Genomic DNA, 27737 nt, shown 5'->3' with positions numbered 1-27737 from the left:
GGGGCTGTCCACAAACCACGTAGACCGAAATTTCACTTTTTCAAACCCCCTGTCCCCCTAGTAGACTTTCGTAGACTTTTCCGAAAAACTCCCCTTCCCCCCTTGAAGTCGACGTAGACTTTGCCAAATTTTACAAAACATCATATGTGGTTGGAAAAAATTCGGAAATCAACCATGTTTTAAGCAATTCAGCTATTCAAATCCATTTCCATGTAAACATTATAATGAAACTCGAATTTCAAACATAACAAAATCCAACAAAACAAAAATCAATTTGAAAGGAAATCAAATTTAATCCTCTGTCCATAGCGCCTGAAATCAAATCTCAAAGCCAATTACTTTATTTCCTGTTGAATTCGATTCCTCCTTTAGGTGTGTGCCACCATCGTTGACATTTTTGCATTTGCGAGCCACCGCTTTAAACTTGTCACGCATCTGTCCTATAATTTGCCAGTTCAAGTTTGTAAAAACCGAAGAATTTACAGAATTTCAAAAAAAATTGGAGTAGAAATTCCGATAATGTCAAGTCTACATTCCAATAAGTTTTGCGTGGAAATTTCATAAAAATAATACTCCAGATAATACTCCAAAGAACTCTCCGTGATAATTCCGATGCTTTTCTTGAAAATTCCATGTAATATCCCGGTGAATAATCATTTGTTGAAATCCCATGCATTTTCTTATGAAACCCAAAAGTTTCCCCGTTAAAAAACCCCGAGTAATTTTCCGTTAAAATTAAGAATTATTTACCGATAATTTTAAGTTTAAACGGACATTCTGAAATATTTCTAGTGGAAATTCAAAATTATTTTTTAATTTCTTCTGCAAATTTGGAGCAATTTAATGAGGAAATTTAAAAAAAAATCTTAGGAACATTCAAAAAAAAATTCTGAATAATTCTCGGTGGAAATTATGGAGAATTTTCAGTTGAAATTTTTGTGAATTTCAAGAAAAAAAAAACAATTTTTTTTCATAAAACCTATAAAGGCTTTTTTTTTACAAAAATTGCAATTTTTTTGTGGAAACTCCAACAGTTTTTGGAGAGAAATTCAAATAAATTCTCGTGGAAATTTTCGAAATTTATTGAGAAATTCCGAAGATTTGCCACCAATAATTCAAAAGAATTTGCGAATTCCAAAGAAATTTACTAGGAATTTTCCATGGGCATTTCGAAGAATGTTGCTTATATGTCCAAAGAATTCCTCGCAAAAATTCCGAAGAATTTCTGAAATTAAAAAAAAAAAATTAGGCGACTTCCCAAAAAATCTCCAGTGGATATTCTGAAGGGTTTCTCGCGGAAATTTCGGAGAACTCCCTTTACAAGTTCCAAATAATATCTTTTGGGCATTCCAAAGACTTTTTTTTTTGATATTCCAAAATGCTTCTTTTGAAAATTCCGTTGAAGTACGACATAATTTCCATAGTTTCCAAAGAAGTTCCTGCCGAAAATGAAAAAAAATAGTAGAATCTGAAATCATATCCAAGTGAAGATTTTTGAAAAGTTTTCGAAAGTTTTATGGAATACTTTGCTCAACACAGAAGATTTTCTTGGTGAAATCCATGACTTTTACTTCAGTAAAATTCATTACATGGAGAAATACACAAAATTATTTCGGTAGAGTCATGCAAAAAAAAACGGAAAATCCTAAAAAAAATCAACAAGTGAACCTCGCACAAACCTGCTGTATAATTCGTTTTCAAAAAAAAAATAAAATAAAAAAGTATACGTAGACTTTTGGTATACCCCCCGTCCCCCTTCGTAGACTATCGTAGACTTTTTCGAAACTCCTTCCCCCCTCAAGAGTCTAAGTGGTTTATGGACAGCCCCTTTCCAAGAGACTCGGAAGGCTCCTTTCAAGAGGCTCGGAAGCTTCCTTTCAAGAGGCTCAAAGGCCTTCTTTTCTAGAGGCTCAAAACCTTCCTTTTCTAGAGGCTCAAAAGCCTCCTTTCAAGAGACTAGGAAGCCTCCTTTCAAGATCTTTTCAAAAGGCTCGGAAGCCTCTTTTTAAGAGGGTCAGAAACCTCCTTTCAAGATGCTCAGAAGCCTCCTTTCAAAAAGCTCAAAAGCCTCCTTCCAAGAGGCTCAAAAGCTTACTTCCAAGAGGCCCCAAATCCTCTTTCCAAGAGGCTCGGAAGGCTCTTTTTAAAAGGCTCGGAAGCCGCTTTCGAGATGCTCAAAATCCTCCTTCCAAGAGGTTTGGAAGTCTTCTTTTCTAGAGGCTCAAAAGCCTCTTTTTTTAGAGGCTGGAAAGCCTCCTTTTAAGAGACTCGTAAGCCCCCTTTAAGGTCCTTTCAAGAAGCTCGGAAGCCTCATTTCAAGAGGCTCAAAAGCCTCCTTTCAAGAGGCTCAGAAGCCGCCTTTCAAGAGCCTCAGATGCCTCCTTTCAAAAGGCTCAGAAGCCTCCTTTCAAGAGGCTCTGAAGCCTTTTTCCAAGAGGCTCGGAAGGATCCTTTCGAGAGGCTCGGAAGTCTACTTTCAAGTGGTTCGGAAGCCTCCTTTCAAGATGCTCGGAAGCCTCGCTTCAAGAAGCTCGGAATTCTTCTTTCAAGAGGCTTGGAAGCATACTATCAAGAGGCTCAGACGAGTAATTTCAAGATGCAAAAAAGCCTCATTTTAATCTACAAGAGGCTCAGAAGCCTTTAATTTAGAAGCGCGGAAACCTACTTTAAATGCATTCAAAAGCTGAAAGGAGCTTCCCTTCAAAGGGCTCGAAATTATTTTTTTCAAGAGGATTGGAAGCCTATACTTTCGAGAGGGGGTACCTCAATTAATGCAAACGTTCGAAGGGGTACCTCTCAAGAAAAAGGTTGAGAACCGCTGGCCTAAAGTATTACTAATGGCTGATTTCTTTACCCCCGTTAGCAATGTTTAAGCGTGTGGGTAAACACCGCTTAAGAGTTAACCGGAGGTGAAGAAATTGGCCATAAGTGCACGTAGAAGCGATACGAAACCCGGAGACACATAGTTTATGTCAACTGTGTTTGCTTTGCGGATTCGACTACGAATAATAGATTTCGCCGCCTACAAAAAGATGGCCATTCGCAGCACATACTTCCAGCACTGCCTTCCGTACCGGTACACCTCGAAAACACCATAGCAAGCAGACTCACAATCGACCATGTTATGGTTGTTGGACGAAGCTTCTTGGACATTATCAACATTATCGATACGACCTAGAACGACTAAACCAACCGGATGTCGCCACTGCGTACGCGTAATACCTTGAGGAAGCGTTCATGGAAGAGGGGAAGATCGATGGGCCACTTTTGAGGACTGCTGGAGTACAGTCATTAAGCAACCTTGAATGGCGTATGTAAAACGGTGGTGATGTAATGATTTGTTCAACGAGGAGTAGGGACAGATTATGGAGGAGAAGGACGCTGCGCGATCGGTTGCATGGGACCCGGCAGAATGTAGAACGCTATAGGCGGTTACGGTGACAGCATTCCCGCTTCTTGCTGCAGAAGAAATGCAGCCTGGTAGAAGCGAAGTGTAAGGAGATAGAGCAGCTGAAGACCGCTCGACAAAGGACCTTCACTGTAGGGGAAGGTTGGAAGACTTGGGAGACTTGATCCCTAGTTTTGCCCTAGCGTATTTTTTAGTGTAGATCCTTCAGTAAAATGATCGTTATGTGGTGAGTTATATTTTGGATTGGCAACCGTATTCTGCAGGACGGTTTGCCTGTTTTGACCCTCCTAAAGATTTTTTAGTGGCCACGCAAAGTTTTAACAATTTCCCCTAACAATGACCAAATGCTATAACCTTTTCACAGCACAAAACCGTAAATATGCTAAATGATCTGCATTGGTCTAAATGTCAACATTCCATCACAATTTTAAGATATTTGGAATTCAAGGTGTTGCGTCAATATGGGGACATTCCCCCATTTGCCACCCATACATAAATTTGGCCAATAATTTTAAAAAAATTATAAATTTTGTTCTCAGGCGGCTATTATTGAGCATATTAAAAATGGGGATCAAGTCTCCCCAAATTCTAAGATTGCATGCACTGTCAAATTCCATATAATATGCATATATTATCAAGTTTCAAATAAAATCGTTCATAACTACACAAAGCAAGTCGGAAAATCTGCGTAAAGTGTCGGCGGCGTGTAGCACGGCGGAAATTGATTTTGTATATCATGTGTTACGTACAGATATGTTCCGTTTTTATCAACACGGTCCGTGAGTTTCAGTTGATAAAATCGGAACAGTGACAAAATCTGAATAATTTTCTTAGACGATTTTTTTTAGCTAAAATTTTAGTAAAAAGCTGGGAAAATGTGAGATTTTCAGGTTCTAACATCAATGCTAAGGGACTGCCCAAAAACCTCGTGAACACACTAGTGGGAGGCAAGGGTTTAGTGAAAAGACATAGGAAATGTATATTGATCATCAATGGTGACTGGTTGAGGCTCCTGGCAAGTAAGGAGTGCATTAAGGAAACGTCCATAAATGATGTTACGAAAAATTATGGCATCCGTTGATAACATAACAATAAATTTGAAAATATTTCACCTCCTCAACCATTTCGGGACGGATGGGTCATATATGCCCAGGGTTTGAGATTGACTGTGAAAAATCACCCAACAGAGCTATGTCCCCAGTTTCTTCTGCAAAAATGTTCATCAGGATGTCGGCTGCACAGGAAAAATATTGGAGGTCAAGATTGACTATATCCTGAAGACCTAGATATCTAAAACCTTGGGAAGATTTTGCTTCTGACAGCTTGCAGATGAATCTGAAATATTTGGATCCTATACCACATTGTTTAAAAAATCTGAACACTCAATCAAGTTTAGTCATCTTGATCGTTGAGACAATGATCAGTTTTCTGGAATACGAGATGCTCAAGGTTCTCCAAAACGTTCTCGAATTTAGCCCACGGTATCTACCGAATCAACCAAGGCTTATGCAAAATCTTCATCATCGGCATATACCCAATTAAGTCGAATAGGCACATGCACATCATTTAAATCCATTTTTCTCAATGATGTTCAAGGTATTCCAAGAGCCATAGCAAACGAAGAAGAAGAAGATGTCCAAGATAAAGACTTTTGAAAAATCGGTATTGAAATAATCTGAGATCCATGAAGTTTTAAAGAGATGCAATACAGTCGGTATTGATATGTGGAACAGAAAATCTTGGAAAACTGTTTGAAAAGACTGTCAAAGTAACCGTGAGAATATTTTAGTATGGCATCGTTTGTCTCAACGATTCGATATCGAGTCTTAGAACATCAACTCAAGGAGGGTCCACTGTAGCTAGTAATAGAATTAAGTGATATCCTACCAGCTCGAAGGAACTGCTGGAATGGTTATGATGTTATGCACGGATATATCATTCAGGACTTGGTTGAACGGGTAGTTCCCATGTTCGGAACTCCAGGAAATTTTAGAGAATAGAAAAGACAGTAGTAGCTTGTAAAAGTAATAAGTAACATTCTATCGCCTCAACGGACCTGCTGGGATGTTTAGCGATACACAGGTACATCGTTCAGAACTTGGTTGATGTTTACAAGGGATCAATCGCCGCGAAATTGCTGGTGGGGATTCTCATCGATTTGTTTTCGGCGAAAAATGACAAAACAAAACTTTGCCAGACTGTCCGGACGTTTCGGTCGATTTACTGGCCTTCGACCATCTTCTGCGGACACTAAAAATCACATATATTGTTAAAAAGCACATTGAATTTTACAAAATACAGGTCGGACTCGATTATCCGGGGACTCGATTATCCGGGGTTCGATTATCCGGAATTTTAGACTCGATTATCCGGAGTATTTTTCTTCTTCGAATTTTATTTTATTCTAATTTTTTATTTTCAATACTATAATATACAATATGATTATTTTAACAGTGGGACGTATCTAGGTTGTGGGAGGGGGTTGAAAAGGGGGTCGTTTTATGTATTGAAATTTGACTATAGGGTTGTATATTGCATTTGAGACAAAACAGTCGCTCATTTGACAGATGAAAACGTAACCTCGCCACTTCAGAACGATGTGTTTGGGTGCATAACACGATGGTTTTTTTTAGAACAAGGCTTTTTTTTATCAGAACAAGACATGAAAACGAATTGCTCGCCACCTGATACAAAGGCGAAAAAAGGGGCAGAGAAATATTTCCCCCACCGACGTTGTGATAAAACGCTTCTTTCTAGTACAATTGCCATAGAGGATCATCTGTAAAACAAGTCAAAATGCTCCATCAGCATCAATGTCCTTACAATTGGAATTTTTCTAAATGAATTTATCTTGCAAAATATCACCCTTTGAGGAATAATCCATTAATTTCATATCGCAAAAATCGCGAATTTCCACGGAAAAATCTTCAGCAACAAACGGAAACACGTTACCAAAAAGAGATTTGGAGGACCTTTAAATGGTTATTTTATGTGCCGATCATTGCCTAATGTTTTGATTCTAAAGACCCCCTTTTGTCTCCATCGGAAACGGAGTGTACCGAAAGGCTATATGTTTGCTCCAAAAACAAACATATTTTAGATGACTCGGTGATCCATAGTATTATATACCGATCATCTATGGTCGGCGAATTGGAGCCCATTTTTTGGCACTTATCTTTATCCAATTTGCTTGCGACTGGTTGCATTTAATGGAAAATCCTATCAAGCTTCCCCCTAACACACGTGACCGAAAAATCGCGACGCGATTCTAACGCTTGGCGAATGCGAGTTGGAGTGAAAGAGTAACTGGAACATTGCCTACAGCGACCCCACGATAAAATCGCGGCGACTAGTTTTCGCCATTGCGGCGATGAAATCTCTCAGGTCTGCGGGAGCCTTTGGATTGTTTCCTATTGAAAAATTGATATATCGAACAATTTACTCAAAATTTTCATTGCTTTCGGTTGAAAATTGACTAGATCAAATTTTGGGTTCAGGAATAATGGCCAAAATACTATTTTTTGTACAAAAAGTGCGTAAATGTAAATAGTCTAGTTATTATTTTGGTACCTTTTCTCAACCAACAAGTTCGATTCGAATGGAAATCCTGTCTCATCATTTCGTGCAACGCGCATAACGTTCAATATCGACTGCCGTTACATCCTGGAGAATGTTCGATTTCATGCACCGTCTCGTCAACTCAGGAATCGTCAACTGTTATTCTTAGCATTAGACTTATGCTGCAGACTATTCAACGAAGTGTGTTGTTTTTTTCGATTTAATGTTAGTAAATATTTTTTTTTAAATAGGATTAAGTCAAACAATCAGTCTGTACAATTTATAAGCTGAAGATGATGTATAATAAATAAATAAATAAATCATTACATATTGAAAATTGGCTGGATCGGACTATGGACTGAAAAGTTATGGCAAAAATACTATTTTCTCTTATACACCAGCAAGTCACTGATACCGTTAGGCGGATTAATCAGGGATTTTCCGAAATAATTTCTGACTACACCACTGTAAATACAATAAAATAGTTTTTCGTCATTTAATTGCAGATTTGATTTTTTTTCTTCTAGTGATTCGATTATCTGGAGGATTCGATTATCCGGAGTGAAAAAAAAATCGATACTCCGGATAATCGAGTCCGACCTGTAATAACATACAATCTTCCAGTCACTTATTTTCTAACAGACAGCCATTACTACTAACTATTGACACACTCAAACAAAGTACAATCTTTACATTCTAACTGCTATTGGTATTAGTTCTAAGTTTGCTAATAATAGAGTTGTACGCATTTTGTAAATTTGCTGAGTCTTTTTGCTTATTTACTACATTTTCGTCTCCTTTAATCTTAATGTAAAATGTTTCTGCAGTCAGTCTTGTGTTGTTTTTGCTTATTTTGTCAAGTATTCTGGTTTTTTTAAAGTCAAAAATGTATCCCTATTCTATAGTGTGCTGTGATAAACCTGTACCGGAAATGTTTTTTGTTTTCACATTGTATGCTGGTCCAGACGTTTATATAAAAACTGGCTTGTTTCACCGATGTACGATTTTTCACATGCACCGCACGGTATATCATACACTAAATTTGTATTTTTGTTTTTTGGTATTACGTCTTTGGTTTTCGTAAATAACACATCTTTAATTTTGTCAACCGGTTTGTAAGCTACTTTATAGTCATGTTGTCTCAAATATCTCAATAGTTTTTCTCCTTCTGAAGTAATGAAGTGCAAACAAACCCGCATCTTGTCTCTTTTCTTTCGATGGGGGAAGTCGGTGAAGAGAAATCTTGTCTTGTTAGTTACGGTTAGTTAGTGCTTGAAATACTATAAATACAACATTTGGCCAGACACTAACCCACGTTATTTAATTTTAAAAGCTAAATCTCTAAAAAAAAATGGTTAAATTTTCTTGTTGATAAAAACGGAATAATTTTGTTGACGAAATCGGAGCGTGACAAAATCGGAACGAGATAAAATCGGAACATATCTGTATTATATTACAAAATTCTTTGTGGAAATTATAAATAAGGTCGTAATCGTAGATTTTTTTTATAAAAATAGAATTTAATGAATCGCTTTGCGTTCATAAGCACAAAATAAAATTTAAAAAACACGTGGTTCGGGAGCTAAACGGCCCTCCCCCTCCCTATACAACCACGTGGTTTCAAGACGACCCATAATGCACAAATGACCTCTTCGTCCAAACGATTTATTCGACCAAAGAACCAGTTCGACCGTACGACATTTCCTGACGTATGTCCATATCGGCCAAATTATATTTTCAGTGAAATGGTCCTTTCTATCATTTCGGCCAAACAATATTTTCGGCTAAACGACTATTTCAAACAAGATCTTCTCACGTCGCCGGTTGGCTAATTTGAGCCTACCCACGCAATGCACTGATGGAAGCAGCGAATCCTCTTCATTAGAATGGCGCTGGAATGCGTGGGTGGGCACACATAACCCCACCAGCGACACGAGAAGCTCTTGTTTATAAAAGCAGTTTAGCCCTTTAGAAATGTTGGGTCCAAAATCACCAGATCGTTCAAACGACATTTTCGGCCGTATACCCATTTTGACCAAATGAGATTGTTTGTTTGCTTGTTTGTTCGGTCAAATGATATTTTCGGTCAAACAACTTTTGGTTTTGTGATCTTTGGCTAAATGGTTTCGGCAGAATGACCTTCTGGCAAACGGCTCTTCTTCGTTTATAAATTTGATTTGAACGAACATTCTTTGGAATATCCATAGAAAATACTTCGAAAATTTCACAGGCAAATCTTTGACATTTCCTTAGAAAATTCTTTAGAGTTTCTTTGAACAGCTATTCAAAATTTGAATAGATATTTTTCAATTTTAGTTTTGGTTTTGATTTTAAAATATCAGGTATAGGTAAATACTGTTTAAGAGATAAGTGGAAGTGAAGAAAATGGCCCTAAGCGTACAAGAAAGGCACAACTGTTGGAAGAAAGATTTATCCGACATTTAGGCTTGAATACAAACACTAAATATCGTAAGATAGATCTTCAATCACCGTGTGCCAAGGGCTAAGAGGCTTACTCCATATACTCAACTTCCCCATTTACTCACCTGGCATACAATCATTGAAAATGGAAAGACTCTTGAGCGACCGCTTATTGTACTTGGGAGATATACCGTCGTAATTGTAATGAATCATAAGCGCATCGGTAAACAGGCGTTGATATGTATCGCTCAGTGAGGTATCGTGCGTTTTCAACGACTTCAGCAGTGTAATCTGGAAAAAATTGAAAATTGAGTTCTCCGTTCCGAAACGTTGAGTTTTTGCTTACGAATTTCTCTCTGGTAACGGTACACGTTCGAATACGGCGTTCCAGGCAGTCCAACTCTTCAATAGTTTCCAACGGAAATCGCATACCCTCGATTGCAGTCGTTATCACAATAGGCTTATGCGTATGCTTCGTCAGCAATGGCTCGCTCATTGTTGCACCTGGAAAGAATCGATGAAACGTACTGACATTAACAAATATCAAAGTAAATCCTACTTTCCGTATCATCTGTAATAGTCAAATCCATCGTTTTCGCGTTGCTGATATCGCTGTTATCCTGATGCTTTCCGTTGCATTCGGATAACTGTTCGTCTCCCACATCCTGTTTAACGGGAATGTTCACAGTGTCTGTCAGTTCAATGTTACTAATAACGGTAACGTTTGCTCCGTCACTACTACTGCTAGTGACTATCACATCTTTTTCAGTTTGGTCCACGTTAGGTTCTACTGATTGCTTGTAGCCTCCTTTATCGGGCAGATCTTGATCTGTATGTTTTTGTTGATTTATCTCCGACGCATTGTTGTCATTACTCGTTGCCTTCAGTTTATTAGCATCATTAAATGGTCTTGATTTATGCAACTTGTTGAACCTATAAATTTCATTACTACGCAAACACTTCGCCCTGAACAGCAGAAACTCGTCCAACTTGAGCGCACAATCCTTGCAAATCAGTGAGGGGAAGTCGAAGTCCTTGGAAAGCTAGGCAGAACGAGGGAGAAACGGTATGTTGAAGACGTACAATGACTAATTAGCATATTTTGTGGGTTGCAAATTACCATAATTGCAGTGCACTCGTAAATTTTGTCCACGAGGGTATCGGTCGTTTCCTTGTTGTCGCATTCGAAGATAGACTGTGCGATTGCTTTGTCCGATAGGCATAGTCGACACTTGCTTTCCAGGTTCGGAATGAGATGTTTTCTGCGGGAAAAAGTTAACAAATGATTGAAAACGCTGCATTTAGTTGATAGTTGATAGCACTTGAGCGAAAGGCGAATACTTGAACACATTTCTAATCTTGGCCATTGGTCATTGGTTGATTTGAGTGTGGGGTATGATTTCCGCTACTACTGATAGAATTCGACTAAACTTATACTATTTAGTTTCTATTTTTCACAGCAACTAGTTCAGAGGCGCATTGTGCCTATGGTTATCAGATTGGATTGTGATGTTTTTTTTACAGATGCAAATGACAGTGTGTACTGTTACAGATTGAAGCGATTCCTAGTATATATATCATGTGCTTGTAGCAACAAATGATTCTTGGAAGGATGCGCATGTCCTTTTTGAGGGTGTTGTCGACTACACCGCTCTGCTTTACACACCCATCCCTGAAGCATATGAAAGGAAGTAAAATTATCCATGCACTGAAAATTTGGCACAACTGATGATTTATCCACATAGTTGTGAGCTTCTTTTTTGCTTCCATGAAGCAACGACGCGATTTTCATGAAGAACGAACCCACTGTCCTTAGCAGAAATGTACACGTTTTATTGACAGTTTAATATTACGGTGATTTTTTTTCAAGCTGTTATATTTTATTATATTATTATTATTACATTTTATTATTATTATATTTTATTTGTATTATATTTTATCATATTTTTGTACTTAAGGTGAGTTACGGCGGCGTCCAAAAATGGCAGCCACAATGGCCGTGCTATCCCTCACCTCGCGTTTTTGCTCGCACAAATGTGAATATTTAGGCGGTTAGCACATCTGGAAACCATTTTTTCGTGTATGCTGCAAGTGAGCAAAGGTGAAAAACTACTTTCCGTTTATGTCTGTCGTTTACTTTTCGAGTTATGTGCCCTTCAAAGCGCTATGTAGAATTTTAATTGGACTCCAACGCGATTCACCTTAACTGTGAGTGTTTTGTAATGTACCCACATACTTAGACATAAACATATGCAATATGCATACATACAAGGACATTATATCAATTTGTCGAAGTTGTTGAAACCTAGTACTTGCTTCTAAAATTGTTTGCCTAATTTCGTATTAATTTAATGAAAAATATATTAAGCTCTTTTAGTGGAATGTATTAAACCGTCTAAGACGAATTAAGTACTGTCCATTTAATTCCACTAGTTAATTTCCGTTATCTTTGCAGATACGTATTTCGACCACAACTGTGTGGTCGTCTTCAGTGTCTTGTACTCGACTCGACTTGTCGAAGTCGAGTCGAGTACAAGACACTGAAGACGACCACACAGTTGTGGTCGAAATACGTATCTGCAAAGATAACGGAAATTAACTAGTGGAATTAAATGGACAGTACTTAATTCGTCTTAGACGGTTTAATTTAATGATTATTTTGTCGGAAGTATTTCAACCATACATGAACATGACGAAATCCCACGGAAATTCCTCCAAAGAAATCACAGAAAGTTCCTCTAGGAATTCCTCCGGAAGTTATCCAAGGATTTTCTTCGGAAGTTCCTAAAAGAATTTCTCTGGAAGTTCTTCCGGAAGCACCTCCCGGAATTCCACAAAAAAATCCTACAGGAATTCCACCGGAAGTTCCTCAATAGATTCCTCCGGAAGTTCATCTAAGAGTTTCTCCATTTATTCCTTATGGATTTCTTCTGGAAGGTACTCCTAGAGCTCGTTTTGTAAGTCCTCATTGTATTCCTCCAGAAATTCCTTCGAAAGGTTATTCACTTTCAATCTGTGGATATTCCAAAGAAATTTTCTCTGTCAATGATTTCCGCTAAAATTTGCTTCGAAAGTTCAAGCGTGAATTCCTCCGAAAACTTCCCATGATTTATTTTTTAGATAAGCTTTCTCGGAAATTCTATCAGTAATTCCGCAATCAATTCCTCTGAGAAGTTCTATAAAAGTTCTCTCTGGAGTACCTCCAGAAAATCCTCTAAAACTCTTTTTAACTCTTTTACTTCTCCAACTCAACAAACTTTACTCAAACTCAATTCCAGAATTTACCGCCGACAATTAAAAAAAAATCTCCAGGTAGTTCCTCCAAAATTTCTGCAAGAGTTCACTAGGAAAATTCTCTAGGCTTTATCCGATAAATACTTTCAGAAATTACATTTTTTTTCTATAGAAGTTTTATTCGAAATTTCTGAATTTTTGTGGAATATCTGAAGGAATGCTAAAAAAAATCCTGGTACAATTCATGGAGAATTTTTTGAACATATTCACGAAAAAATTCCTTGCATGAGTTCCTGCAAAAAACTTTCAGATAAGTTAAAAGGATTTCCCGATGGAGGCATTCTCGAAGGAATTTCTAAAAAAGTTTCCAAATTTCAAGTGAAATCTAATAATAATTTCAAGGAAGTTCAAATGAAATTTTTCATAAAATCTCTGACTCAGAAATTCTTGAGGAAATATCTGTTAGCGTTCTAGGAGCATTTCCATAAATTCTCAAAGAAAATGTGGGACATTTCTTGAATAATTACATTGTCAGGCGGTTTTAGAAAAAAATATGTTTGGCCGATCATACGCTGTATAACAATAGGCCAAGCGGCATGGCCAATTTTCACATGGCAGCGGCGCACAGGTCTATTATTATCTTATCATTATTCTGTTATTATTATTATCGCATATTATCTTATTATCTGAATTATAGAAAAAATCACTTTCTGCTCCTGGATATTCCACCAGAGAAATTGAAAGCAACAGTGTTGTACAACAACACCATACACAATACAACTTGGTTGTACAACATGCGACTCCGCCCACCACAAGTCTGAGCAAAATCAAACTGTTTTGATTTCATCCGACCAACTTTGCAACTTTGAAACCGTCCGTCCGACAGTCGTACAACTTTCCCACAGACGGTCCGACTTGGCTCCGACCGAACCAAATTTCCTGGGGGCGGAGTCAAAGTTGTACAACACGTCGGTGGGCAAGTTGTACTGAAAAAACAGTTGTACAAATTGCCCACAGACAATCCGACTTTGCTCCGACTGAAACAAATTTCTTGGGGGCGGAGTCAAGATTGTACAACATGTCGGAGCGTGTATGGGGCCCCTTAGATATCTTATATATAAAAATGAAATGGTCTGTGTTCGTATCCGCATAACTCAAAAACGGCTGGATGGATTTTCTTCATTTCTCCAGCAAATATGTTCGTAATCCTTTCCGACGGGTTTATATGATATTTCCTCATGTGAAAACCATTAATAAAGTTGAGTAAATCGTGAAAAACTAAAATAACGATTCGAATGGGAATTTCGCATAGGCAATTATCAACGCGAATTTTCGCCTACTATGCAGGACAACGTCTGCCGGGTCGACTAGTTGGATATAAGAATGGCGCGAGCCATTTTTGATCGGGTTTCCGCAGACAACGGGCCGTTCGGAGAATGTTATTTGCCACTGCCTTGCAAGCGGGAGAAAAGGCAACAGCAAAAATAAATAAAATATAAAAAAAGGGTTTTACGTAAAGCAAATCAAAACAAGGCACATTACATTTTTTAGCGAAGAGTGCTAGTTTGAAAACGCATTATAAGTGAATTTTTTTTTGTTTCGCACTATCGTCAAAAATCTAAAAACCAAATATACAAGAAAGGCAAAGCATTTTTCACTCCAATCACGCCATAATCCAACACATGAGATTCAAAATAATTATTACCAATGGCAAAAAGTATATCTTTGTCGTCTTTTTTCAACGAATTATAACTGAAAATCCTTCTTCCACTCGAAACTTACGACCTGTTCGTAAAAAAACCGTTCTTAAATTGACATTTCAATTTTTAATGGCTCAAATTCATCTGGTGCGTTACTAGGTAGCAAATACAGCAACTACATGGGAAATAATAAGTGGAGCTCTTATTAACAAGAAAAACATATAATTTGTTGGTGGCAATTATGCTTATTCTACGAGTCGAGTGACGTGAGGTGAGTTGATTTTTACAATTCTTACGTGAGGTGATCATGTTATTCAAATGGGACTATACGACTCTTCTCACGTCATTCGAGCAATCTCAAGTCTCTCCACTCGTAGAATAAGCTCAAATATAGTTGCCACTGCCTTATAAATGGTTAAACCGCTCTTTGCGGAATCCCGATCAAAATGGCTCGAGCGCCGGAAAGCAGATTTCTTGTATTCAATAAATAAAGCCCGTAAATTTCAATGGACGGAATCACTAACAGAAACCAAGCTTCCACACCAAACGCCGATGCCACCGAAACAGTTCATTTTCGCAAATAAACCTATCTTTTCAGAAAATGCTGGTCCTGAGAAGAACCTATTTTCATTCCCCAATGCGCCTTTCCAACAACTAACTGACACCACAATTTGTAATAAATTTTCAATATCGCCACTGGCGACGCGGGATCGCAACAGTGCTATTTTTTACCTTTTCTTCATATAAAATGTTCGTTGAGGTTGAATGATCTTGAGCAACACGCCATCGACTACCACCAATGCGATTGGTTTCCATTGAAAATGTTACCAGCGCCTCCGTGCTGCTTTGATTCGTCCGCTCTGCGTAAAATCTTGTTCAAACTGGGAATTAGATCCAAGCCCGCAAGTTGCTAGATTTTGATGTCTGTGTTTGTAATGCATGTACGTGATTGGTTGGTTTACCTATTTCAAAACTTTTTATCAATTATCGATAATAAATAGTTAAAAATCAGTTTTTTCATATAAATACAAAGAAGCATTGACTCATCCTTGATCAAATGGTAAAAAAAGTAGAGGGCTGTATCAAAGACACGACCGCAAATTGAACGCAGAATTACGTACGATGCAATAGTGGATTCGAAATTCGATCATAAACATTTTATGCATATTCATGCCTGATGGGTAATAGCCGAAATGTAGACAATTTACTGAAAAAGTGAAATTTCAACACTACCTGACGAAATTGAATTTTTCAATAGTGAAATGCTTTTATTGAGAGTTTATTGATCGATTCATACCAAAATCTTCAGAATCCGTTGAAAAACGACTGAGTTATTGGCTTTTACTTCCTGACCACTTTTCGTGACGGTCTTTTCGTGAAACTTTGAAATGATCCCCCTATCTTACCGAAAGACGTAATTCTACGTCAAAAAATTAAAATCCATCGAGAAACGGCTGAGATATTAAAGTTTGAAGTCTATCATATGTTCGTGACGGTCCCCGATTTTCGTAATCGTAGTGTGCCCCAATATAGTATCTTTTCTACGTAGTCCTACGTCAAAAATAAAAATCAAACATGAATAGAATACTACTGGGGGAAACCGGCGACTTTGTTCTATTTTGCTTCAGATTCAATCTAGAATAGAGCTCGAAAATTTGCAATGAAACTAAATCATTGCTGATTTTACTCTTACTTAGTGAGATAGATTATCTGAAGTCTCGAGTTTACTTCTATTTTTCTGTGCTCAGGGAGGGCACCTTGTTTTTTTGAAAAAAGTGGCGAATTCAGAGATACTCTTCCTCTTGTTTTTGTTAATGATCAATGCGTATGAACATTGAGACCTTCCAAGAGATTTTTTTCCGTGACCGGCGTTCTTGTAGTAGGGGAACTGTTCCGTTTTCCATCTTATTGAACATATATTGATCGCATCGCAAAACAAAGAAATACAGCACCAATCTTGTCGCTTCTTTTTGTTAACATGCGTTCTCACTGCAGAAAAAAATCATCAAAATAAGAAGCCAACCAAATTCCTTTTCATTGCTGTGTTTTTGATGGGATGAACATGGGAGCTATGAGATAAAGTGCCGAACCGTTACCAAGCAGGAGTATTACTTCCGCAAAAGACCTTTATGAATGAAGGTGCGAGTCCATACAATGAACGGTATCAATAGAACTGTTGAGGTTGAAATAGCTTTAGGCAGTAAACTTCCTGCAGCAAAGCTCGAGAGTGTGTACAATGCGGCAAGAGTTTGGCGATTTTTTTTTAAACTATAAAGTTGTTCTGATAAGGGGGAAGCCGAAAAGTGTGGGTATGGCATAGGAAAATATTTAGTTTTTTTTCATTCTTTATTTAGGTGAATTTTTAAATTTCATAAGTTCTTCACTCATTTTGAACTTCCGCAAGCAGGACAAATCACCGTCGAAGGGCTGCCATGTTTTTCCTCGCCTCTTTTGGCCTAAACAAGTTGTACATCATCAAACCATTTCTAATAACTATGCAAAATTTCAACTGCGTATCTCTCAAACAACTGACAGAAAACTGTGCAAAAGTCGCATGATTTTGACCTCACAAGGTAGAAGCCCCCCATAACCTACCCATAACTTGTTCAGAAGAGGAATTTAGGAACTTCACTGGAATCGATTACTAGAAATTGTAATCTAAGAAGGCTGTCCACATTGGAACAATCGTATTTCATATCCGTCATTTACGAGAAGCAAAATTTTTAAAAAGCAAAAAAAAAATGATTCCAGCGATTCCACCTCCCGTCAAGTTTCAATGGACTAAAGCATATCTTCTGCGTCCAATCGATAACATCATTTCACATCCGGATGCCTTGCTTAAACATCCGTTTAGACCCTCGTATGAATCGGTAAGCTGAATCGATTTTTATTCCTTACAGCAAATTATAATTTTGCCAATTCCAGCATGGTGCCCCCGATTTACCATGTTTGCTCCGATACGATTACTTCCGCATTTGGAAGCAGGAACACTCAAAATTTCATGCAATCAAATGTGCACGTCTTCGAGTACCGAAAAAGAAGTTTTCACCCTATCGCAAGAAACCTATCCGAGGAACATATTGTGGTGCTGGATGTAGAAAGAATCCGGCAACAAAGAAACGCTGCATCATGAAGAAGTTCTGTTCGGTCGCTGCCAAAGTAGAATGTCACCGTCAGCAGATCCCGGGTGTTGCACGAGTTTGTTGCTAATGTTAGAACTGATCAGTATGAACAATGCAATAAAATGATAAATAAAATAAAACTTGTTTCTTTGCGTATCTGAAAAATGTTTTTCTATTCTTACTCATAAAAAAACAGATTTAATCTTACAAATAAGTAAATAGTTTGAATGAATAGGTACAGAAAAGCAATTGAAACTTTTAGGATTTCATTATTATTTATTTATTTATTCAGACTAAGGCCGAAGTGGCCTGTGCGGTATATAAGAGTCTTCTCCATTCGGCTCGGTCCATGGCTACACGTCGCCAACCACGCAGTCTACGGAGGGTCCGCAAGTCATCTTCCACCTGATCGATCCACCTTGCCCGCTGCGCACCTCGCCTTCTTGTGCCCGTCGGATCGTTGTCGAGAACCATTTTCACCGGCTTACTGTCCGACATTCTGGCTACGTGCCCGGCCCATCGCAGTCGTCCGATTTTTGCGGTGTGAACGATGGATGGTTCTCCCAACAGCTGATGCAATTCGTGGTTCATTCGCCTCCTCCACGTACCGTCCGCCATCTGCACCCCACCATAGATGGTACGCAGCACTTTCCTTTCGAAAACTCCAAGTGCGCGTTGGTCCTCCACGAGCATCGTCCAGGTCTCGTGTCCGTAGAGGACTACCGGTCTAATTAGCGTTTTGTAGATTGTCAGTTTGGTACGGCGGCGAACTCTATTCGATCGGAGCGTCTTGCGGAGTCCAAAGTACGTACGATTTCCAGCCACTATGCGTCTCCGAATGTCTCTGCTGGTGTCATTTTCGGCAGTCACCAGTGAGCCCAAGTACACAAATTCTTCTACCACCTCGATTTCGTCACCACCGATGCAAACTCGCGGTGGGTGGCTCACATTGTCTTCTCTTGAACCTCTGCCTATCATGTACTTCGTCTTCGACGTGTTGATGACTAGTCCGATCCGCTTAGCTTCCCTCTTCAGTCTGATGTAGGCTTCCTCCATCTTCTCAAAGTTACGTGCCATAATATCTATGTCGTCGGCGAAACCAAATAGCTGGACGGACTTATTGAAAATTGTACCACTCGTGTTAATCCCTGCTCTTCGTATTACCCTTCCAAAGCGATGTTGAATAGCAAACACGAAAGACCATCACCTTGCCGTAACCCTCTGCGGGTTTCGAAGGGACTCGAGAATGCCCCTGAAACTCGAACTACGCACATCACCCGATCCATCGTCGCTTTGATCAACCGTGTCAGTTTATCCGGAAAACCGTGTTCGTGCATTAGCTGCCATAGCTGGTCCCGATCGATTGTATCATATGCGGCTTTGAAGTCGATGAATAGATGATGTGTGGGCACGTTGTATTCGCGGCATTTCTGCAGTACTTGGCGAATGGCGAACACCTGGTCCGTGGTGGAGCGTTCGCCCATAAAACCCGCCTGGTACTGCCCCACGAACTCCCTTGCAGTTGGTGCTAGTCGACGGCATAAAATTTGGGAGAGTACCTTGTAGGCGGCGTTCAGCAATGTGATTGCGCGGTAGTTGCTACAATCCAGCTTATCGCCCTTTTGTAGATGGGACACACGACACCTTCCATCCACTCTTGCGGCAAAACTTCCTCCTCCCAAATCTTGGTAATGACCCAGTGCAGCGCTCTAGCCAGTGCCTCACCACCGTGTTTAAATAGCTCTCCTGGTAGTTGGTCAACCCCAGGGGCTTTGTTGTTCTTCAGCCGGCCAATCTCCTCCTGGATTTCCTGGAGATCCGGAGCCGGTAGAATTATGTCCTGCGCGCGTTCTCCCAGGTCTATCACCATACCGCCATCTTCGTCTGCCACATCGCCATTCAGGTGTTCTTCGTAGTGCTGCCGCCACCTTTGGATCACCTCACGCTCGTTCGTAAGAAGGTTCCCGTTTATGTCCTTACACATATCAGGCTGTGGCACGTGGCCCTTACGTGAACGGTTTAACTTCTCATAGAACTTTCGTGTGTTATTAGCGCGGTACAGTTGCTCCGTTTCTTCACGGTCTCGATCTTCCTGCTGGCGCTTTTTCCTCCGGAAAATCGAGTTTTGTCTGTTCCGCGCCTGTTTATATCGTGCCTCGTTCGCCCTCGTGCGGTGTTGCAGCAATCTCGCCCATGCTGCATTCTTCTCTTCCACTAACTGCTCACATTCGCCGTCATACCAGTCGTTTCTCTGATCCGGGGCACCGTGCCTAGTGCAGCGGTTGCGGTGCTACCAATGGCGGATCGAATATCTCTCCAGCCATCTTCAAGAGACGCTGCGCCTAGCTGCTCTTCCGTTGGAAGTGCCACTTCCAGCTGCTGCGCGTATTCTTGGGCTAGTCTACCGTCTTGTAGCCGCCCAATGTTAAGCCGCGGCGTCCGACTTCGACGCGTGTTGTACACCGTCGAGAGTTTTGAGCGCAGGCATACTGCAACGAGGTAGTGGTCGGATTCAATATTCGCACTGCGGTAAGTGCGGACATTCGTGATGTCGGAGAAGAATTTACCGTCGATTAGAACGTGATCGATTTGGTTTTCCGTCTCTTGGTTAGGTGATCTCCATGTGGTCTTGTGGATTTTTTGCGGGGAAAGAAGGTGCTTCGGACTACCATTCCGCGGGAGGCTGCGAAGTTTATGCATCGTTGGCCGTTGTCATTCGATACGGTGTGCAGACTATCCGGTCCGATGACCGGTCTATACATTTCCTCCCTTCCTACCTGTGCGTTCATGTCACCGATGACGATTTTAACGTCCCGCAGTGGGCATCCATCGTATGTCTGCTCCAGCTGTGCGTAGAACGCTTCTTTCTCGTCGTCGGGTCTCCCTTCGTGTGGGCAGTGCACGTTGATGATGCTATAGTTGAAGAAACGGCCTTTAATCCTCAGCTTGCACATCCTTGCGTTGATTGGCTGCCACCCAATCACGCGTTGGCGCATCTTACCCAGCACTATGAAGCCGGTTCCCAGCTCGTTGGTGGTGCCACAGCTTTGGTAGAAGGTAGCCGCTCGATGCCCGCTTTTCCACACTTTCTGTCCTGTCCAGCAAATCTCCTGCAGCGCCACGACGTCGAAGTTGCGGGGATGTAATTCATCGTAGATCATCCTGTCGCAACCTGCGAAACCTAGCGACTTGCAATTCCATGTTCCAAGCTTCCAATCGTGATCCTGTATTCGTCGCCTAGGTCTTTGCCGATTATATCGAGTCGCATTATCTCTTATATTGTTCGTAATGATTGGTTTTCTAGGCGGCTTATTGGGCCTGCGCAAACCTCCTGTCTCGTCGGAGGGCCGTCGTGTCAGGGCTGTTTAGCGTCCCACCTAACACCAGGACTTGGGCTTGTGCGCTTTGAGCGGCACACGGTCGCTTTGGTGGGGCCTACTTGCGGATACATGCAGCTTTTTATAGAGGTTTAACAGGGCCCACTGTCAAACCCCACCACATCCTAGGCAAGCCCCACAACTCGCAGATGGCCTGGGAGGGATCGTCAAGCCCTTGGACATAGTCCCTGCTGCCCGCGGATTTCAATGATCCCCATAATTACTACAACTATAAATTGAGGAAGAGCTCTAGAATGTCCCATGAGGCAAAATTCCGTTTCGGTATTCCCCCATAATATATATTATATTTATCGTAGTTGAAATGTAAGGCAGGTGAGAAAAAATCAAAATATTAGACAGGAAGGTATGAATGCTAGAAATGGCTAAATTTTGATGGAATAGCTAAACTGCCGCTAACCGCAAGTCGAGCACATCTGTATATGGGGCTCCACATACAGATGTGCTCGACTTGCGGTTAGCGGCAGTAAAGGTGTTGCTGCAAGGCAAAACGCCTTGCGATACTAACTTACAATCAACCACGCGGCTCCACGCATTGTCCATAATATTATAAAGAAAATTACAATTTTTAAAAATCCTAAATTTCCAATATTTGCTCAGAAACACTGCGCCAGCCGTTATTTCATGAGTTACCGCTTGATGCAAGAACGCTGTCTACGAGAACAATAGCGTGCGTGCTACAATAGGTGGAACCGGTTTCACGGATTTCACGAAATCGGCCATATCTCAGGTGTTTGTTGTCTTGTTTCTGTAAAAAATATAAAAAGGGTCATCATTTCACCCAAGTGAAAAATACAAGCGCTCAAAAAATAACATGTTCGACATGCCCTCAAATAATCCGGATTATCTCCGGTATCCAGTGGTCTGACCATGGATTTGAACAAGTTTTCCAAAACATGATTTATTTTCCCGTCGAACGCTGTCAGAACCAAAGAAATCGGTTGATATTTCACGGAGTTATGGCCATTTGAATTTTGATAAAATTTTGCCTGTCCCGATCATTCAGTTCAACCCTTGTATTATGTGTTGCGTTCTTGGCTTAGCAGTCTTATCATTAACTCGAACGAACTATAATGTTATTACTCCGACGTTTCGGTCCGGATTTGGGACCTTCTTCAGGGATAAAGAATTGATCGCTCTTGTCCTAAAACTTTTAGCCTGTCTGTCTTGTCTGTGTCGGTCGTACATTTGGGAATCGGTGTAATAGTGTCTAGTCGGAATAAGATATCGGTTGTTCATTGGTTATGCACTCTAATTTTGTTCACTATATGTTCAGTTTAATGTTTACTGGTACGTGAACAACAGTTCACCAGTTTTAGATCTTTTTCTTCTTATTGCCATTACATCCTCACACTGGGACAGAGCAGCCTCGCAGCTTAGTGTTCATTAAGCATTTCCACAGTTATTAACTGCGAGGTTTCTAGGCCAAGCTATCATTTTTGCATTCGTATATCATGAGGCTAAAACGATGATATTTTTATGCCCAGGGAAGTCGAGACAATGTCCAATCCGAAAATTGCCTAGACCGGCACCGGGAATCGAACCCAGCCACCCTCAGCATGGTCTTGCTTTATAGCCGTGCATCTTACCGCACGGCTAAGGAGGGCCACGCCAGTTTTAGATACTCTCTTCCATTAGCGTGGACATTTGCTCACATGATTTTAATAAATTTGTGTGAACCATGGACATTCGTCATACTCCCTCGCCCCTCCCCTCTGCATCCTAAGTTGTCTACATGCTATCCAGCTCCTAACTTAATACATATATCGAATGTCACAAAAAAAATTCAGAAATATTCACTAATTCTGCCCTGATATAGACGTCCACCAGAAAATTAAAATGCCTGTTACATTATGCTTATCGAATGTTTTATTGTCGAATATAAATATTAAACGTATTTGTAATCCAGCCAGAATCCCATTTAATAGAGCAGCCGTACTTTTAGTGGTAGCACTAACAGTGGAGGTAGTGGGGCTTAATGAGATTTTTCATAATTATATACTTTATAATGGTTTCAGTTGATGCATCGTGCTTTCGCTTGAAAAACTGTTGAAAACAATGATTATCTTTAATAAAACCGACTCCTTTGGACTTATAGTGGTGCAACTGTAACAATAGTGGCGAGTCTCATGAGAAATCAATGGATTGCACCACTATAGGAACCAACATAATGTTTTAATTTAGTCCAACAGTGTTTACCATCACTAAAGAAACAGTGTACCCATTAGTGGTGCAAGCAATATTTGGTAGTCGTTAATGTTAAATAACACAAATCTCATTTTTGTTAGAAAAATTTATTAGTTTATCTATTGGCTAAGATAATAAAGCTGTAAATTTCCTATAATTATCGAATTTAAAAAAATATTATTTCTTTTGTGGATCTAGGAGCAGTGTGGGCCCTTCCATGGAAAAACTGTCAAAACGTACGCAAAAGTGTCCATTGTGCAGGGCTCTTGGAACAATGCACCACGTGTCGGCGGATCAGCATTCTGATATGAACCGTGCGTGGAGACGCGTAGTACATTGTAGTTAAGTCCAGCTAGGGCGTTTTGCCTCGCCGGAATGTTAGATGTTTCATAAAAATGTGGAAAATTTCGATTTTTTCAATTCTCTTGTCAATTATTTTGACACTTTTTTCGCCTATCCAACATAATTTTACGTCTAGTTCTGAGATGGCTACTGACAATTTGAGGGAATACCTAAAAGGCGTTTAGCATCGGGTGGTGTTTTGGGGCCTCTTCCTCTCCTGATACCTCCACCATTGGTACCATTACCTTATAAAATATCGGAAGCAATTTTGCACCAAAGTGTTCATAAAAAGCGGAACTTTTGTCGCTCTAAGAGAGAAGAAAATTTTATCCTTTACCAACGCCTCTCTTCAATTTCGATTTTGTTCGTATGCATGCGCGATTTGGAGAGGTAGGTACTCAGTGGGTACCAAACCGTGCACTGCCAATGAAGAACGCTTTGAAAATCTATACATCGCCAATTTGGGTTGAGGCGGATGGTTGATGGAAATAAAGGTTCGTCAGCAATATAAAATTTCCATGACGATTTAGAAATTTTTCATTAAAAAATGGGAAATTGCCAATAAAGAAATCAGGGTATGAGAAATAAATAAATATAAAATATCCACAAATAATGCAAAACTTCCATAAACAATAGAGAATTTTCCTCAAAACAAAAATAAATTTGCAATTTTAAAAGCAAAATTGCTATTATGAAAGAAGAACTTTCCATAAAGAAATCAAAATGTTCCACGGAAAAGAATACAAAATATCCATAAATAAATTAATGTTAGCAATAAACAATTACAAAATTTTCCACAAAATAAATCCTTTTTTTTCATAAAAATTAAAAATTTTGAAAGCACAGAAATACAAAATACAAAAAGCAATAAAATTGATTAAATTTTCCATGAACTTTAAACGCCTTTAAAGAAGGGGTCATCTATGGAAAAATGCTCAGTTTTATTTCTTTTTGTATATTTCATCATGGAAATTTTTATACTTTTTTATTGCTATTTATTATTATTTTTCGTGGAGTTATAATTTTTTGTGAAAAAAACATTTATTTTATAGAAAACTTTGTAATTGTTTATTGTTATCAATATTTATTTATGGAATTTTTGTATTTTTTCCGTGGAACGTTTGATTTTTTTTATGGAAAATTCTTCTTTATAATTGCAATTTTTGTTTTTAAAAGTGCCATTATATTTTAGTTTTGTGGAAAATTCTTAATTGTTTATGGAAATTTTGCAGTATTTGCGGAAATTTTATATTTAGTTATTGCTCACACCCTGATTTCTTTAATGGCAATTTCTTATTTTTAAGGAGGAGTTTTTATTTTAGTTATAAAGGGGAACCGCGTCGCGATTCTATCGGTTGGCGACTGCCATTCTGTTGCCAGTGGTACGGAAGCGTAAACGGAACATTGCCTGCCGCGACCCAACGATAGAATCGCGGCAACTAGCTGTCACTGTCGAGGCGATGAACCTCAATGTGTGAATGATACATCACAAAGCGTTGTCGGCTGAAAGTTCCGTGTTGATCGTTGAAGCATCATGTGGTGGCGGTGCGGGTTGTACGGTATCGTACAGTAAAATACTATGCGCCCCCATCGCATCATTTTGGTTGCCTGTTTGCGTAAATATTTTCCGATTATGTTTGCTCAACCGTCAAATTTGTCCAAAACATATAACAAATGCATATAATCCAAATATATGTTTGGATAACAATGCTCAGTAATCTATCGATAATTTTAAAGCTGCGAACAAAATTGCAATGCACAGGTCGCACAGGTCAATTCGATCATCTTGCAGAATCCAAAATACGTAGGATTTCCAGTCAAGATGCATCTCCGTCTCTGATGTGGGCTTCCTTCATCTTCTCAAAATTACGTGCAATAATATCTATTAATAATTATTTGCGAGCGTCTTAGGGGAAAATATCAATGTTATCGGCGAAACCAAATAGTACCAAAATTTTACCACTCGTGTCAATCCCTGCCCTTCGTATTACCCCCTCCAAAGCTATGTTGAATAGCAGACCTTGCGGTAACCCTCTGCGCGTTTCAAAGGGACTCGAGAATGCCACTGAAACTCAAACTACGCACATCACCCGATCCATCGTCGCCTTGACCAATCGTATCAGGTTTATCAGGAAATCCGTGTTCGCGCTTCGATCGATCGATCTGATCTCGATCACATGCGGCTTTGAAGTTGATGAACCCCACCTGGTACTGCCCCACGAACTCTTTTGCAATTGGCGTCAACGGCATACAATTTCGGACAGTACTTAAGGACTGTATCGAAAATAAATTATGAACACATATGTTTCTGAATGAAATAGGATAAATTGGAAAAAGCAGGTAAAATAGTTCGACGATATATTTCAAGTTTCATTATTTATAGTTTTAGGGAAAAATAGATTATTCAACAAAACCTGCATTATTTCACCGTTTATCGAAGCCTTTTTTCACTTTTTGCCAAATTATGAATCGACAAAAATGCTCTAGTAGGGAAAATGTTCCATTTTCCATCTCACTGAACATATATTCATCTCATCGCAAATACGGAGCTATGTGTTCAAAACTCGAATTTAAATACCTCTTCCAAATTGCACTGATATCGTTACGATTCTATCGTTGGGGAAGATCCATTAATTACGTAACGCAAAAATTGGACTTTTTCAACCCCCCTCCCCCCTATGTCACACTTTTTTTATGAAGCATCTGAAAATTTTGTATGGATCGTCATATTTCACTCAACCCCCCTCCCCCCTCTAAGCGCTAGGTAATTTGTGGACGTCCCCTTGGGTCGCTGCAGGCAATGTTCCAGCTACGCTTCCATACCACCGATGACAGAGTCGCAGTCGCCATGCGATAGAATCGCGTCACGTGTGTTTGGAAGAACCTTAACACAATAGGGGAAGGGGGGCAATATGCCCTAGCTAAGCAAACACTGCTTTATTGTCTTATTTGTAACGCTATTCATGGGTATTTTTACATTATGCAACAGTTAAACAAGATAGCTAGTGGATGGCATTCAAAAATCTCAGTCATATTGATAATATTCACATTTCAAAAAAGTGGTGATATTCTGTTGCCGGAAAATTCATGAGGCAAAACGCCTTTTAGCTGGCAGCTCCTAGGGAACAAAACACCACGCGTCGGCAAATCAGCATTCTGGCATGGATAGTGCGTGGAGATGCAAGTACATTGTAGGTTAGTGCCACTAGGGCGTTTTGCTTCGCCAAAATGTTAGACGTATCTTTAAAATGTGGAAATTTTTCGGTTTCCGACCTTCCCATACACTATTTTGAAACGTTTTTGTCCTAACCTACATAATTTTAGGTCTAGTTTCGTTACTACCATCTTAATGACGGTAAATATGAGTGAAACCACAAAAGTCGTTTTGCATCGGGGTGTTTTGGGGCCTCTTCCCCTACCAATCGCCTGGAAGCGATTGCGTGAGCAAAGCGATGGAGACGCAGGTCCTTTCATATGATGCCTCTTTTGATTGCTAATGGGACATAGGAGAAAGGCTGCAAGAGCTCAATGTAAAAGATGCTTTTGATTAAAAAAGTGTCAATATTATTGCCGTCTAACACTTAATTATACTTGTCATAAGACGAGTTTATACAATCCCATTGAATTCCACCACTTAATTGTATCTCGACAGATAAGTCGAGTCAAGTACAAGACACTGAAGACGGCCTTACTGTTGAGGTCGAAATACGTATCTGTCGAGATACAATTAAGTGGTGGAATTCAATGGGATTGTATAAACTCGTCTTATGACAAGTGAAGACATTCCACTAAAAAGCTCAAAATAATTTTCTTATCACTTAATTATAATACTACAAATATATCATTAATCATGCGGTCTTAAAATAGCAGCTTCGGCTGGAATGTAGGGTGCTGTTCTAATAAATTTTCTCTTTACTGAAGCACCTTCCCGAATTTTTACCGGTTAAAATGCTCAAACCGTGATTCTCACAGCCGAGGTCGGTGAATGAAACTAATTGTGTACAACACATCGAAGTCACAACAGTTGAATTTTCCATCGTACTTAGTGTACTACACTACGTTTAGACAGATCAAGTGAATTGAACAACTCAGTTGAATTCAATTGACTTGCCAAAAGTTGAACTTGTTCAACTTTCTTTTCTTTCAAGTAAGTTGAATGTAGGTAACTAGACGTGTAATTCGCGTTCAATTGACTTGCCTTGTCCAAACTACGCTGTTAGACCGTTCATAGTTCTCCGTGCCTCCCATTGATCCTATTTTTTTCGTTATGTGAACGCGCCTCATAGTGTTTTTCGGTAGCGATTGCTACCTTCCCCATTCTACCCGTTTTGAAGTTTCTCTGTTCCATACATCGACAATGCGCTTCATT

At 39.6% G+C, this 27737-nt stretch overlaps 2 protein-coding genes across 4 annotated transcripts in view; one reads left to right on the top strand and one right to left on the bottom strand.

Annotated features, from left to right (window-relative positions):
• Nucleotides 1-10973, bottom strand: part of LOC134213175 (uncharacterized) — a 70331-nt gene extending 59358 nt beyond the window's left edge. For 2 of the 3 annotated variants that reach the window (XR_009979410.1, XM_062691860.1), the window contains exons 1-5: nucleotides 10730-10973; nucleotides 10509-10650; nucleotides 9948-10431; nucleotides 9735-9892; nucleotides 9514-9679 (exon numbers count right to left, since the gene is read on the bottom strand). Coding sequence is in view for 2 of the 3 variants with exons in the window: in XM_062691860.1 (XP_062547844.1) it covers nucleotides 9514-9679; nucleotides 9735-9892; nucleotides 9948-10431; nucleotides 10509-10650; nucleotides 10730-10755 (976 nt within the window). In the remaining variant the exon portion in view is untranslated. The remainder of the gene's footprint in view (nucleotides 1-9513; nucleotides 9680-9734; nucleotides 9893-9947; nucleotides 10432-10508; nucleotides 10651-10729) is intronic. The other variant, XM_062691861.1, reaches the window with a different exon arrangement.
• A 5997-nt stretch (nucleotides 10974-16970) lies between these two features.
• LOC134217333 (uncharacterized) lies at nucleotides 16971-17590 on the top strand. The gene is made up of 2 exons (XM_062696080.1): nucleotides 16971-17192; nucleotides 17248-17590. The coding sequence occupies exons 1-2, from the start codon at nucleotides 17064-17066 to the stop codon at nucleotides 17530-17532; spliced, it is 414 nt and encodes a 137-aa protein (XP_062552064.1). The 5' UTR covers nucleotides 16971-17063; the 3' UTR covers nucleotides 17533-17590.
• The last annotated feature ends 10147 nt before the right edge of the window (nucleotides 17591-27737 follow it).

The sequence above is a fragment of the Armigeres subalbatus genome, chromosome 2 (assembly GCF_024139115.2).
Source record: "Armigeres subalbatus isolate Guangzhou_Male chromosome 2, GZ_Asu_2, whole genome shotgun sequence".
In the NCBI taxonomy this organism is placed as follows: Eukaryota; Metazoa; Arthropoda; class Insecta; order Diptera; family Culicidae; genus Armigeres; species Armigeres subalbatus.
Note: the sequence above shows the minus strand (reverse complement) of the source record. Positions and strands in the feature narration are given on the sequence as shown.